At 37.2% G+C, this 16,732-nt stretch overlaps 1 protein-coding gene across 1 annotated transcript in view; it reads right to left on the reverse strand.

The window, feature by feature from the left end:
- Positions 1–16,732, reverse strand: part of IL17RD (interleukin 17 receptor D) — a 39,972-nt gene that overhangs the window by 7,607 nt on the left and 15,633 nt on the right. The window contains exons 2-10 of the mRNA XM_005522116.3: positions 8,872–8,929; positions 6,286–6,411; positions 4,331–4,449; positions 3,601–3,721; positions 2,521–2,565; positions 2,275–2,426; positions 1,841–1,906; positions 1,027–1,081; positions 7–117 (exon numbers count right to left, since the gene is read on the reverse strand). Coding sequence (XP_005522173.2) covers positions 7–117; positions 1,027–1,081; positions 1,841–1,906; positions 2,275–2,426; positions 2,521–2,565; positions 3,601–3,721; positions 4,331–4,449; positions 6,286–6,411; positions 8,872–8,929 — 853 coding nt within the window. The remainder of the gene's footprint in view (positions 1–6; positions 118–1,026; positions 1,082–1,840; positions 1,907–2,274; positions 2,427–2,520; positions 2,566–3,600; positions 3,722–4,330; positions 4,450–6,285; positions 6,412–8,871; positions 8,930–16,732) is intronic.

Consider the following 16,732-nt stretch of genomic DNA (forward strand, 5'->3'; position numbering starts at 1 on the left):
TCTTACCTTGCTGTTTCTTGCGGCACATCACTGTGAAAAGCGTGGCAAATGCAGAGATGACAACCAAAGGGACTGTAATGGCAATGGCTCTGATCGGGCCAGCCCACGGGGAGTGCACTTGGAAAAAGAAAGCAGAATTAGCCACATCCAAATAAGCTGTATTACAATCATCTAAACAAATCTTCACACTGGGAATGCAAAACTGTTGCAGTACTCTATTATCAGTTAATTGTCAAAGATACAGGAGGCTCAAATATCATTTTCTGTTCCATTTCAAATTAGGTTTTATGGTGGCTGCCCCACTGCCACAGCATCAGCATGACTCTCACAAGTAACAAGAGCTCCAATTCACACCAGGAGAACAATCCTGTGTAAATAGTTTTGATGAGATATGCAGTGGTCATTTGGACCTGACATATTTTGGTTCCAGGATGGTGAACTTGCCACTTAGAAAGAACTGCCTTCCTGCAGCCTTAGCAATGTGCATTAGGATTCAGTGCACTTTATCCACTGTCTCCATCTGTGGCTGTTTTGAGGCTGCAGTTACACTCTGAAATCTCTGTTCAGCTTCTCAGAAACAGGTCAGATCCATGGGCATGTGAAGCATTCTCCTGACAGGTTCTCCAGACCGCTGGGTTTGGTGCTGAAGGACACAAGTGATGTGTTTAGGCTGCTCCCACAGTTTCATTACAGTATTTCCACACTACTGCACTCTCAGCTGAATGCAATTAAGGTTATCATTCCTCATACCCACATATAAAACAAAAGCCACCTTCCCACAAAGATTTCCAGTCATGGATTGATCTAAACTCCACTAAGTATAAATATACAGAGATGCACATGTCTTTGCTCACGTGTGCATCTCTACTCTTGTTTCATTAGGTCAAAAAAGCACAGTGCAATTATCTCAATAGTCTAGATTATGGCAAACAAAGGTCAAATAGAGATTTATTTCCAACATCAGTAAAACTGAATCTAAATTAATACAGTAAATATAGTATGCTGTTTAAAAAACAGAATTCATACCTGGTTTTAGTGCATAGTGCATTGTTTTCCTTGTAGTATTAGTGTCATCAACCAGCTTGGAAAAATAAAAGATTAATTTTATTTTCTGCAACATGAAAATAACTGTAACAGCTTCTATGACCAAATGTAAAGAAAGTTACTGTTCAAAGAGTTAAAACTAAAGAGCAGCACAAACTATATAAGTATTATAAGAATTGACCAAGAAACAGAATTCCAATTAAAAAAAAAATAAAAATCAAAGTCAAGGAATTATGCAGGCCCACAACTTCAGTTCAAGGCACAGATCAAAGTGCTGTGCACTCAGGGAAGCAAAGCTGTGGAAAGGTCAAGAACATTCTGATGCCTTAAGATTTTAGCCTCTGTATTTTTCAAATCCTGTAGTGCATTAGTGCATAATCTAAACTCCATATAAAGTGTAGTTAATGGTCTTCACACTTTGGTTAGACAGAACAATCCCTCTGGGCCTGATCCAAGGACACCTTACAGCCTCAGGCCCCAAAAAGTATAAACAAGTGGGCTGGGGAGAAGCAAACTGGGGGAATATGACTTCATTACCTGAAGCCGTAATTGGAGAATTAACCCCTGGTATGTAAATGGACCAAACTTACATCTGTCTGAAAAAACTTGTGACCATCGTTCATTTTGGTGTAGCCCCTTGGGGGTTTACATTAACATACCTGCCCTTAACATCCCTTCAGTAGGGATACCTGAAGTTCAATTCTACCACTGTGATTTGAAATATTTTAATTTTACTCCATTTTGCCATTAGCATATTCACTTAGGTGTTGTACAAAAGACTGTTTAGAAATATTACCTCAATGATATAATCCCCTGGAGACACGTTCTGAAGAACACAACTTGTGGTGTCTGTGTTCTGCTCCTATATCAAAGAAAGAATACTTTGCAAGCAATTCACATACTTTTAAAATATAATAAAGAATTCACATTGATTTAGAAATAGGCAATGCACTCTTATATTAACACACCTTAAACCAGCAAAATTAAGTCTGCCCACTCACTTATACAAACACCTGCCTTCAGAACTGACTTGTGCTATCCAGGTCCAATGGAATCCTCAAGCCTGGTTTTGACTGATGAGTACTATTACAGCACAATTGTTATTTACATAAATAGCTCCAAATAGTTTTGCAATTTTAAAACTGATACTATTTTATATGAAGTTTTGTAGGTTTCTATAAGACCTTAGAACATCTCATGTTAATAGCTTTGCAAAACTCAGCCACGTACCTGTCTGCAGGTCTTTTGCTTAAATGGGCCTTCATGCTTCAGTTTGTAGTGAAGAAAGTAGTACCTAAACCCAAAGTTGTGAGGCGCATGATCAAAGGACACTTGCATGTTAAAACCTTGCTGGGTAACATTCACATTCCTTGGCTTCCAGTCTGCCAGAGAAGATATTCATGAATCGCAAAATGACTCTTCAAGTACAGTCACTTTTTTTAAGATTAATATATAGAAATATTACATTTTACTTACAAGGTTTGCAGACAAGGTTTTCTGGCTGTAGCAACAACTCACATGCTACAAATATACAGAAAAAATATTAATTATACAGTATCACACTGCTATGCTACTTAAACAGAAAAAGAACAAGAGTAAAAGTAGGGAATTCATAATTTTGAATATCCCCACTTTTTCCCAGACTCTAATATGCCTGGACTAAATGCATTTAGAAAACTTAACTCCTTTGTTAGGATTTCAACTCCCTTCTCATCTTTATATGAGAAACAGAGATACATTAATTTGAATATCACATTTCTTAGTGAGACAAAAGGGATAACGCCAGGCACAGCACATCAGGAGAGAAAGTTAGAACTTTGTCCCAAATATATTTACTTAGAATAAATAAGTATGCTGAGTACTACTACCAATGCTACGGCAGTCTGCATTAACCGACTTGAAAATACCTGAAGCAAGTTTTATAGGGAAAAAACCCCCTTAGCAAGACAAATATCAACAGCTCACCGCAAAAGGTACTTCCATACTTCTTACCATACTGTGAAAACACTGAGGAGTTTATTAATCAAATTTCTTCTCACTACGTCCAATCAGAATTGTTAAGAAATTGCAAGAAATTCAACTTGATCTGCTGCTATCTAAAATTAGATATCCTCCTCTACATCTCTCTCTAGACAGCTACTTGTAAATTGTAGCAGAAACCAATCTGCCCTTCTTCGCAATGTCTGGAGAGGAGCAAACCATCTTCAAGAGTTAATTGAGAAGCAGAGGATCAATCCTGCTCTAGGAAAACCTGAGATAAGTTCAGGCCTACCTGAGACTTTTTTTTCTGTTGGCTGCTTAACACTTATGATCACACACCACAGATTCATCTGTGGCATGCAGATTCTTTCTACTTAACACCCAGATCTTCCTTCCCTTCCTTCAATGCCAGTAACTACTTTACCCAGACTCATCCAACATCATCATCCACTACATTCCTTTGTTGGGAAACCAGAATACTGAGGGGAGGAGAGGCCCACTGAGTAGATGATATGCAATACTATATAAAATGCAATACCACATTATATGGAACACTATATTATATGCAATACTTACATCTAGTTCGGAAGAAAAATGGGTGATAATTACTTTCATTTTTAATGGAAGGAAAAGGAACAATCTTTACAAAGTAATCTGTTTCAAACTTCAGGTTTACAAAGGGCTGGGACTCCATTCCCTACAAAAAAGACAAGATTGCAACATATTTTAAAATCAACTATCATAGCTCAAAGTATTTTTCAAAACAAGCCCACAGTTTTGACATGAGGAATCTCAACACATAGTTGGATGTAGACTATTACAGATGTGCATCTGTAGTCCAGTCACCAAAATGATGGTTCCCATCTTCAAGAAAGTTGCTATCAAAAGAAACAAGATCTGTCTCCAAAGCAACAACTACCATTAATTTCACCAATAATGCTTTTGGGAACCAATCAACTTTTTTGCAAGGGCATGGAGCAATAGGATAAGGGGGAATAACTTCCAATTGAAAGAGGGTAGGGTTAGATTAGATATTGGGAAGAAATTCTTCACTTGAAGGAAGTGAGGCCCTGGCACAGGTTGCCTCAAGAAGCTGCAAATGCCCCATCCCTCCAAGTGTTCCAGGCCAGGCTGGATGGGGCTTGGAGCAACATGGGATAGTGGGAGGTGTCTCTGCCCACGGCAAATGGGCTGGAACTGGATGACTTTTAATGACCCAAACCATTCTAGGATGATAAACACTTTCAAGACTACTCACTCACACAGTCAAACAACACTGAAACTTTTCTTGAAACAAAGCACTTACTGTTCGTTTAAAACTGGGGCTGAGCTGCTTTGGATCTTTTAAAACCATCTGCTGGCATTGTCTTCCCTCTGATTTTAATTCCTCAAGTATTACTCGAAATCCCTTCAGGTATTCAATCCCTAAAAACAGCAGTTAAAGGGGATTTAAACAGAAGATTAGTATTTCAAAATGCATAATGTGGTATTTTATGTGACTTGAATATATTTCATTTTCCTTTAAAAATAAAACTTACCAGTCATATGAAATACGCTTGTATTTAATACCTGTTGCTCTATGTCATTTCTGCATATTCCATCTTGCCTATCTAGAATTCAGTCTTTGGCAAAGGCTACAATCACTGCATACTTGTGTAATGCCTGGAACAGAGGGGCCCATGTCTCATCTGGTGCTTCCAAATTACTGCAGTATAAGTTATCAGTACCTTCTTCACCTTCAGAAACACTTTATAGTAACTTCACATTTCCATTTTAATAATCAAATGTAATATTTTGCTGGCAAATTATAGAAATATTCCTTTTTAAATTTTACTATAATCTCTGAGACTGCCAGATTAAAATGGTAACAATTGTTACAACTTCTTTAGTTCTAGTACAGTAAGGGCTAACAGAAAACTTGACTTAAACAGAATGGAATTTATTCCAGTGCACGTATACTTCCAGTTATTCATAACTGCTGCCAGAACTACATCCATTTTGTTCAAGTTACTCTACTACAACTTATCTCAGCACAGTGTCTTTACAATGTTCTCATCACAGAATCACTTCATGATATGACTAAACTGAGTCACAGTGGTGTGAATATCCCAGGAAAATGCCAATGTTAACCCTATCACAGTTTTGTGGCTCAGGTATCAAAGGCACTGCACAGCTCTTAACTCTCACGACTCCATCTAATTGCATCTCTAACAGCATTACACATATTTATCAATGATACACAGAGCTTTTGTAAGCTAAATGCTACATAAATCAAAATTGACTCATTTCAGTTTATGCCATGCTTGTCAACCCAAAAAATAAAATCCCAAATGTATAATTTCCACATTTTCCACCACCTTCTCTGGTTCACTAGTTTTCATGGGTTTGTGTGATTTGATTAATTTTTATAATTTTGTAGAAGATAAAGTGTTGCCAAACATGTTCTTAGCATTCTATGGAACAAATGCAGTATTTGTCCTTACACAAAGACCCTGAAAGTGTCCAGTTCCCATGTTACCCGAGATGTCAGAACAGCAGTTCTGTCCTCAAACTCTCCCAAGGATTAACCTCTGGTGACTACACAGAAGAACACCAGGCTTTTTTTCCCATGGATGTTTGATTCATCCAGTCTGCAGATGAAGATTACTAAATACCTTCAACTGCACAGTTCTGCAGAATTCAGTGGAATTTTCACATATTCTTTTAAAGCCCAGAAATAAGTTTCTGAGTGGAAATGGATTTCTTCCCTCAATTTTGGACACTACTGCTCTTGTGGGCAACAAGGTACTTCCAGTGACATTGAAGTAATTGAGAAATACTCTTAATTACCAGACCTGGCAAGTCAACACAATAAAGTCCATACAGCTATGATTAGACAATGTTTTCCACCTGTAAGAGAATCTGCATTTTAAAGAATCTTTAAGCATATCAGAAAGTAAACTCAATCAATGCCACTGAACTGCACCAAAGCCTTTGGGCAGAAAATGAAACCAGGGACAGTTGTACAGCTCTGAAGAACAGGAATTCAGTAAACTGGGATAGTATAAAGCAGTATGGTTGCAGAGAACATCCTAGTTTTAAGGGTGTTTTTGAAGCAAGCCAGAAAAAATAGGAGCTTTGCAAAGGTGTTAAAATTCCTTTTTTCTTAGGCAGTTTGCATCAGTGATTCCAAGCATAACGTAATTATTTCACTTAATACCTATGAGCAGGAAGTTACTACCAAACCCATGATCAATGAGTCCATTTCCTTCTACAACTTACCAATGGCATTTGCTGTCCAAAGGATCATCACAGCCACCTGTTCCTGGCATGCAAACTGACTGATAGTGATGTTCTGTACATCTCCAATCACGTGTCTTCCCACTGAACTCAGGTAAGGAGTGCAGTCTAAAAATATGGACAAATAAGCACTTTAAGAAAAACAGCCTTGCTGACATAAATTCCCTAACATGTTTTCAAGACTGAGCAAAGTAAAAGTACCAGTGCATTATTTTCCTAAGTACTACACAGCAAATCTAGATGAAGATTTTTTGTGAACCCACAAAAATTCACAAATCATTGAGCACAACCACTTTCACTGGTTACCAATCCACAGGTCACAGGACTGCCAAGGATATTACCAGTTTGTACCACCAGTGTAACCTGTACCACATCATATGTATTGGGACTCCCAAAAGAGAACAACTTTCCCTTGTAGCTGTTCAAAATAATATGAAGGCTGACATAATTTTTTCATATACAGTGCTCAAAGCAAGAGAATGTTGGTCAATGACCAGGCACACACGAGAACAATAAACCACGTGACACTTGAGAACTGCTCAAGAAGTGCTTTTAGCCATGATAGTGCTTGATCCTGACCACAAAGAATCTCCTGCTTAAATCCATCCCTTCTCTGTCTTCCATTCTGCAGCCACATCCCTACACACCACTTAAGTGCCACTGGATTCACTCAGAACTGGTTTTGTCTTGCTATCCTCACAAAATACAGTGTATTCCCTAAAATTATTAACTGTAAAGGAGATTTAGAAAATGGCTTTTTACTGTGAATAACCAGGGCCAGGGGCCTTTTCTATAACTGCCACAGACATAAGAATAGAACAGTCTGTACAACACTGCCTTTTACAAAAGCTGGGTGGGTGGTACTAACTCCGCTGCTTGTAGAATTCAGTTGCTATGAGTGAACTCAGTGACAGCATGAACTTCCTCTTAGAAGGATAGAGGATCTCTTTCAATGGAAAGTTTGAAGTAACTGGCTTTTTCTAGGTCTGGATCTAATTAATATCAAGCCCAAGATTTTGGATCCTGGTTACTAGAATTTTATGGTCAAATGACAATTTGCCAAAATGGAATATAGCACAAGTGCCTGAAGTTTGACTGCGAGTCACTGATTCACAGTTATAAAGAACAACAGTTTTGGAAGAAAATAGCATGGAAAAATCGCACTTTTTAGGAAACCACTTCTTTTACTTGAATGTAAGTGACATACTAAAAAATACAGACATTTCTTTTTCACCTGAATAAATAATCTAACCCACTAATTCAGAATCATAAAACACAGTTTCTTAAGAGTTCCTCTGTGGCAAAATAAGAGCCTTTAAACACAGCCAACAAGCCAAATTATCTTTTGTGCTGGCTTATTAAAGGTAAATACATATTCCCACACCATGTGAGCTCTTTAGTCTTCATATCAGCAAACTCTTTTCCTTGTCCTGCAGATCTCAAATAACTCCTTTGTCCAGGAAGCACACAGTGCCAGCAGAATTGTGAATTAATACTTCTCATTGGTTAAACACAGTTTCTAGTGCCAGAATTAATGGAAAAAACATGACACATACTGGGATTTAAACAGGCTCATTGTGTTAACTAAACGTGCGGACCTTTGTTCTGACTGGTACCATTTCCCATTTTTCTTTATGAAGATTAAAAAAAAAATCATACTTCTTTTGTAGTGACCACCTACATCTTGTACAATCTGACACACTTAAATTTTGCTCATTTTAAGTATTAAGATCAAATTAGATTAAAAAAATTCACAGTGAAGGATTGCAAATTCAGAAATTAACATAAAAACAGAGGAGCAAAAGGATGATCAGAATGAAACAAATCACTATTTTTAGGTTCCTGATGCAAGCTCTCAATGATGAAATTTTACCTGAATTCTGCATCCAAGGTGATTTCTTTGAGTAGGCAGGAATAAACCACCTATGACTTGCACTGGCATTAAAACATTGTTTTAATGTAAATTAGGACCTTGTCTTGACTGTACATTGAGTTTATATTGATGATGCACACAAGCTGCCCACATAAGGATAAATTCTTAATGTAGTTAGCAGTCTTGCTCTGACAACTAGACAGGAAAGATGATAAAACCTCTAAAATAACCCCCAACAATAAGATACAGCCATTTAGCAGATACTTGAACAGGTCTGAAGCATTACTGCTGCAACCTGTCTATCACTATTACTATGCCAAAATTACACATCAGAGAAAAGCTGCATAAAGCCCAAAATAATCCTTTCCTATGTCTTTGTATGTACTGAACCTTTCAGTAACTTTATTTCTCACAGAATAAAATATTTTTCTAAAATGTTCCAGTCAAATACCAGGCAAAATTATGTAGGCCAACCAGAAAGAGAAACTACTACAAATTGCTGGGTAGTTTTCTTATCAGTGAGACACAGAAGACCTACCAGACCCAGCAGACAAATTTTTCTAGATTTTAAAATTATGTCAATATTGAAGAACTTATGCCATTCTTAGAGTCATTTTAAGAGACATCTTGCTATATATTGACAACTGTGATGGAGTCCTTTATTTCTGCGAATATAGTGCAGATTTTCAACTTACTGTCATATTTAAAGGTAATGTTGAGTAGTCCATTGTTCTTTGTGACTGATGACAGCCCCTGTAGAGAAAAAACAAAGATAGGAAAGTCTGAGTGTAGTGTTTGCATGAAGGCATGAAATTGTGGTTGATGCAGTATGATCTGCCCCATAGACGGGAATCATCAAAGTTTATTTCTGGAAGAGAATTAAGTGATATTCTCAACTTCCACCACCTAGGTAAATTGTGTATGTACAAAAGCCGTACCTTTGATCATGGTTTAATGACAAATCAAATTGGGCTCTTCAGGGCAAACAAGGTGCAAGAGAAGAGAAGAGAATGTCAGCCTAAGAGCTGCTTACCACTCCACAGCCATGAAGAGTATCACAAGTTGCCAGAGAGTGACACTGCAGAAACCCATCATGCTGCCTCAGACACCCTTTTCTTTCACCAAATGCTATTGAAGCAGATACTGCAAACTGAAGACCAACCAGAGAACTGCTCTGCCAGGGAGAAGTCCAAGTTGATGAGTCTACCATCTCTTCTCTACTTACAGAAAAGAACTTTGGCCCTCCAAACCTTCCAAACCTTCCAATACCTTCCCCTTCAGAAAGTACTGAAATTGTTCTGAAACACAAAATGTAGCATCACCCTCACAAGACACAAAGCTGAAAACTGGAATACTGATTCTTATGATACAGTATCATTCCCTGAAAGGCAAAATAAATCATATTTAAAATTAGCTTTAAAAATATACCACCCATTTATACAGAATTGTATCTGGCTTCACTGCTACGGTGCAAACAACAAAAATCATCAGTATAAAAGGGCTGCAGCAGTAATTAGATGTCGTCAAGATCATGTCTGAGCATTCACCACGTGTCTTTCCACATTCAGACTGAGGTTATGCTCAAAGGAAAACAAGAGAAGCACTGTCAAGTTAAAAAAAAAAACAACTAAAACACTTCCTAAAGGATGAAAGCAATTCAGACTTTGATAGTATTGTTAGCAGTTAAATTTGTAATCTCACTTTCTTCTTAGGTGGCTTTTAATTGTTTAAATTTGATTTAGTTTGGCATTGAACCAGCTGTTACACAAAAAGCTTCCTGAAACAGGAAGGAGTCTTTCTTTTCAGTTATAACTTTAATATTAATACCTGTTTTAGTCTGATGCACTGTTTCTCTAATCTTTATTAAATGTCATTTAACTTACCGCAAAACAAAGATATGATTTATTTGATTAAAAAATCACAAAAAAGTAACTACTGACATTTTATAAAGGGAGATTAACCATCAAATCAATTGATACTCGTCTTCCTTTTGTTCTAGAGCTGAAGTTTTGAGAGACACAAATTTTACCAAATTCCACAGGAAATTAGCACATGTATTTTAATTCATTAGATAGGATTTTTATATGCTATATTGAAATAAAAAGGCAACACTTCTCCTTTAATTGCATTCTACTGGGATTATGGTGACATAACAAAATATGTAACAGTATAAGCATAAATAAATATACCACAATCATTGATAATTTAGATGCAAAGACAGACATAATGTAAGCCAAACTCTACTAAACTTATGCAGCACATAAGACATAGGAGTGGCAAAAACTTTCTCCCAAGTGTAGAAAAGGTAAAAAAAGGCTGCAGTAATTAGTGAGAGAATTAGGGTCACCCCAAAGTATTGAACTAAATAATTGTTATATTAGTTTTAACCTAAAACATGTAAGCTACTCACATAATTTCATCATGCTCAACTGGAGTATTCACCCCTGAAGTACCTAGTGCTTTGAGTTTAAAAATATATTCTTCCAGGAAGCATTCCCTTGGTTTTGAATTAAAGTAATTGTGCTATTTAGATGGCTTATAGCTAGGAAAACTTGTTTAGAGCATCTTACTTCAAAACTATAAATACTAATGTGATGGCCTCGGGACTCTGAATTCTCAGCTTATTGTCCCTGCCATGGCAGGGGGTTGGAAGTAGTTGATCTTGAAGGTTCCTTCCAACCCAAACCATTCTGTGATTCTATCATTAATTAAGCACGAACATTTGTTGAATTTAGATTTAGAACTTTACTAGAAAGCAAGTCTTTGTGTCCTGGAGCTTGCCTACAAAATCCTTGTGGTCTACCTACTTCTACGCATGTGGACTGAGAAGAAATACATAGGAAAGAAAACAGCCAAAACATCTTTTCGGAAGAACTCTAAACCACTGATCTTTTAACAGATAATCGAAGTTGAAATGCACACATTAAATTACAAACAACCTTATTTGTCAAAAAGCTGGGGGAGCAGAGGAGGCATTAGCCACATTAAATCTTACATTATGTGAGCTCAAAGCACAGAACTCCACAGAAAACATGATAAGCTAAAATCTAAATCCTGTATCTATATAGGGCAAGCAATCCAGGTAGAATTTCCATCACACATCACATACCTCTCATCACAGAGATCAATGTTGGATCTGTTCCTCAATCCATATAAACAGCCTGAACAATGAAGGTTAAGATCCCCAGACACCCAAAGTCAGCACAGATCTAAGACCAATAGACATCATCTCCTGAAGCATGAATGGCTCATTTGGATGTTCAAGGCATGTACAAGCATTTCATTTCAACATCCATCTTTCAACATGAAAGAGCACAAGTATTAATAAAAGACAAAGACTATTATATGAAATTAACCTCTATTCCTGTTTGTTTATATTTTTCTAATACCCAACCCTCATTTATAGTAATAGCTCAGTAATGAAATGCACTTGTGACAACTCTTTCACCCATTAACTAGGCCAGAGAGGAACAAAGTTAGGATTACATATCCAGAAATAAAGCTAAAATGAAATTTGTAACCACAGGAACTAATTGTGCCTCCAAGAGAAGCTAAATTTAACTAATGTCTGCCACCAGAGGCATAAATTAAATACAACTGAATGAAATGAAAATTGTTTGATTTTATTGAACTTTTCCCTCTTTTTAACCTAGAACATACAGTGTTTGGTATTTGAAAGAAACATCTATTTTTTATATCTGGCAATTCCTGCCAGAGATAGCACTGGTGATAGAAATGTTTGGGTGATTTCAGAATAGTTCTGTAACTAATCTTTATTACAAACAATATTGAAATATACTCCAACATTCTTCTGTTGAGCAAACACTCTTTCATTCAAGAAAGCAAATTGATGTGTGTGACTAGGTACTGTCAGGAGGCCACTTGAACATAAATACTGGGAAACAGAGAGAGATGCTAACACTAATTACAGCAATCTGCTAAAGGACGTAGGAAATCACTACCCCTTAAGCACAGCCTTGTGCAGCAGACCAAAACAGTAATCATGATTCATCTTTCATATGTTGTTCATCAATGCACATGTGGTCCTGATTTCAGTCTCCCATGAGGCAAACTGAAGGGACAATTGTTTTTGAACTTTAGCATCAAGATGAATAATCAGTGTTTATCATACTCAGTGCTCAGTAAAAAGAGAGTTTTATATTTGGCATCTGCTCTTCTTGTTTTAAAGCTTTATTGATGCTTTCAACCAAGTAAAAATAATTTCTATTTCTAGAAGTCATCAGTAAAATGATGAATTGTCTGTATTATTTAGATGCCTGCATTTTGAATTGCTTTCAAGAGAATATAACAAAATACATAATCCATGTTGATGTTTGCTATATAAGTTGTGTGTATTCCATTGACTACAGAATGAATTCTAAGCCCTGGGTGGATGGGTTTGTACTGTTACTTATAAACTTGGCACAACTGACAATTGCAATCATGAATTTTCCTCAGATTTACCTCCTTTTATGTATATATATTCCTATATATATTTTTTTAATATATAGATATATCTATATACATATATATTTTTATATATATTCCTGCACTGCTTGCACAAATTATGGGAACAGCATTTTAAAAAACATCTCAGTGACACTGAAGAAATAAGTTTTAATTTAAGTGAATTAAAGTGAATTAATGGAGCAACAGACTTCTTGGTGCCTATTTCATACTATAAAGAGGAACCTAGACTCTTCTAAATAGGTTGGTTGTAACTTCTTTTACTAAGTTGGCATCTTTGGTGTTTGTTCTTATGTAAACATAATACACAAGTAGCTCACAGATTTTGGCTGGTTCTTTGTTGGTGGCTCTTTAGTGTTTCACTGCTTCATCTCTAGCGCCACTGCACTCAAGTTCAGCTGCAGAAGAGCTGAATGTGTCCTCAGAGCACCTCAGGTTTGACCTGAGACACAAAAGGCAAAGCATTGCTTTTACTTCATTGTAAATTATATATTGGCTGGGAAAGAAAGCAATCACTTTTGAGCATGAAGGAATATCTTAGAATAATAGAAGTATTTAGGTTGGAATATCCTTTTAGATGGTCAAGTCCAACTGCCAACCTAGCACTGGCAAGCCACCATTAACCTGTGTCGCTCTGTGACACAACTACACATCTTTCAAATGCCTCCAAGGGATGCTGACTCCATCACAGACCTGGGCCAATGATTGACTACTCTTTTGGTTTAAAAGTTTTCCCTAATACCCAAACAAAATCTTCCCTGGCTTAACTTGAGGCTGTTTCGTCTGGCCCTGTCCCATGTTATCTGGGAGAAGGGAGTGATCCCCACCTGGCTGCAATCTCCTTTCATGGGTCCTAGAGTGATAAGGTCCCCCTTAGCCTCCTTTTCTGAAGGTTAAACACCCCCAGCTCCCTCAGCTTCTCCTCATCAAACTTGTGCTCCAGCTCCTCCATCAGCTTCCTTGCCCATCTCTTGACACACCCCAGCACCTTTCCTTGTAGAGAGGGCCCCAAACCCCCTGATTATCCTGTTATAGGAGCAGGTTAGCTGGTTCTCCCCTACCACATCCTTGTCAACAACAGCCTGCCATGTACAAAGATTCCAGTTTTTCTTCCATGTTGCTTGTGAAAATTCAGTGTTTGATCTCCTGGTGCTAGCACATTACTTGTGCACAACTGTCCCTCAGGTTGTCTGGTATATCAGTCAGGCCCTTCCTCTGATCTGGAAGAACCCTTCTTTCACATCAACATTCTTTAAGCTTTGATTTTCTCAGCACAGCTCAGCCTTCCAGCGAGTGGATGCCTGGTGACCAGAGGCAGGCACAATACACATCCCTTTATTCTAAAACTGTCAGGTATGTTGACATTTAGCATATTCATTCTCCATCTCCCAGAACACAGCTTTTTACCTCAATTTGAGCCCTATGACTTGGAAACACATCATGAAGCATCCATACTAGCCTTTTTAAAAAAATGTGCTAACTGATTTAACCAACAGTCAAAACCTTCTAAGAAGTAAGAAATTCAAAACCAGGACTGTATAGAAGCCCCAGAGTGAGATATTAAATTATATAATATCCTACTGCAAAGTGAGCTATAATGAGGTACAATGAAAGAATTTTAAGTAAGAATCTGTGAGATAAAACTTACTTGGAAGAACATAAAATACTTATCTTCCTAAACCAAACACAAGGAATTCATACTCCCCTTGAATTGTCCTGATCTTTTGTGATCACTAAATCTCAATGACATTATCCATGGTTTTATGCTTGACTTCTTACATTTTGTAATTACATTTTGTCTGAATCCTTCTGCCTCTTCAACTAGATATGGTTTTCTCAACATCATCCTGTCAAGAAAAAATATTTAATTGAACAGCTGCTGGCTTAAATCCCACCAGGGAAGGAGGTGGTCCTGAAAGGTATTCATGGATACTAATTTCATGGGATCTTTGAGGATTTTTGAGGTGAAACATGCTTGCTGAAGAGCATGAGCCACAGCATATCCCATCTGAACAAAAGGAAACAGAAAACCTACCAAACCAAACCAGTAAAAAATGCCTTTTCATTATGCCCCTTTCTTGCCTGGTTTAGCATCTATTTTAAAAAGGCAGTGTGGAAGGTTATCTTACAAGAGTCTGTGTGACAGAGACGTGAGAAACTATTGTAAGGAGAAACACTACAAGAAGTATTTACAGCACCACTCTGCAGATGCAACACGGCTCCGTGCAGCTGTTCACTGAAATTATGTGAACTGGTTTCTTTAAGGAACAGGAAGTTATTAGGGGCACAACTTAACAACAAAGGAAGCGAGTTTAATCCCTACTGTTCACCACCTACCATGAAAATCTTAAATCTCTGAGTCAAGCTCCAGAATTTAATGAAGCAAAGCATGGCACAGAATGGGCAGTATCAGCTCTGATTTCTCTCATGCAATTTGAAAGCTTGCCTAAGAAATTTTCTATTGTTTGCACTGACACAGTTTATTTTTTCCAACATTCTTGTGCAAATAATGTTTGGTAAATTAAAAGCCTTCTAAAACAAACAAAAAGCCCCCAGAAATTAACAGAATAAATATTTTCAAACACAGCCCATTTTCCACAAACAATACTGAAATATGCCGGTCTAAAGATATTTGGACAAAAGCCACAAATCTGTAGCCAAAGCAGTGTTCTCTTAACTGTGGGACATGACCCCTGGCACGAGAATTCCAAGAAAAGACAAGGTGTTTGGGAAGGGGGAGAAAAAGCAATGCCAAGACAGGTGCAGTGATTATGACTGGGAAGGAAGGGGGCTACAAATGGTGAAGTTGCTTTTAGAGGGACCCAAGACAAATTAGTTTGAGAAACACAGACTTGTGCTCTAAACAACAAATAGAATAACATATCTAAAATAACGGAGAAAAAATTAATGAAACCTGAAGTGGATGATTACTGCCTGAAACACTGCACAGCATACTGTCAAACCAACAAGCTGACTATTTCACTCAAAGGGTATCTTTCCTCTTTTGGTACTAAGTTATCCACAACCTCAGTAAAGCCACAGGGTTCCTCACACTTACTGGAATGATTGCATGAGCACTGAATTTTAGCTTAAGCCCAAGCACTTCTAAACTAATCTGTCCATGAAACAATTAAACAATCTATTTTCATTCATTTTATTGACTGTGCACTTACTGTGCACACAGCCATAAGCTGAGAGGTGCAGTCTTTGTCTCCTAAAGATGTTCAAAGATGTTAGAAGACAAAAAAGAAAGTTTCAAGAATTGACCGAAGCATGATAGATCAATGGATATATGTTGTGATATGATATACATGTCAGTAACATGTATATCATGTATATGGATATGTTCATTCATTCATTTTGCTTACCACATTAAGAAATTATGTAGCTTTCAGAGGACAGAGCATCAGGGAAAAAAGAAAACAAAGAAAAATACTTCAGAGTTACAAACTGTATCTTTCAAGACTTTATGCACATAAAAGTTTGCTGCTTCTCCTAAATAAGTACTTCCAAGTGAGACAGATCCAAAAAGAAAGTCTTTGCCTTTAAAGCTGAGCAAAAGCAATGGCAACTGGAAAACTACTAAAGGAGCTTATTTCCAAAATCATAAATGGTTCCTTAACAATGTTTTGGTGCCAGATTCCTACCTTTCAATCTGGAAACTCCTAACAAAAGCTCTTCATTTGATTTCAGGTTTCATCCAAAGGAACAGAAAATCTGTAAAAGTAACTAACACTGACTTCATAGTTTCAGTTTTAAGCTTCAGCCAGAACACAATTCACAATTATGATTCATTCAGGGTGGGTTTTTTACTCTTCATTTCTCAATATAATGCCAAAGCGCACACACAAAAAAACTCCCTTGGGAAACCGTCACCATATGTGGATGAACTGCTTTATTCATAAATGCTTGACTTACAGAAAATTATAATCTGAAATTGACTGCAATGCTGGACATTTTCATTGCAAACAACTTCAGAGCAAGCAGACTACAAATACTCTATTTGCAGTACAGGGTGAGTTTATCCAATTTGTAACTTATATTTGTAACTTCTGAAAATGATAAGAACAGCTGTTTGCAAGGAAATCT

The sequence above is a fragment of the Pseudopodoces humilis genome, chromosome 13 (assembly GCF_049639895.1).
Source record: "Pseudopodoces humilis isolate 2021_Gansu_Grassland_sample_001 chromosome 13, ASM4963989v1, whole genome shotgun sequence".
NCBI lineage: Eukaryota > Metazoa > Chordata > Aves > Passeriformes > Paridae > Pseudopodoces > Pseudopodoces humilis.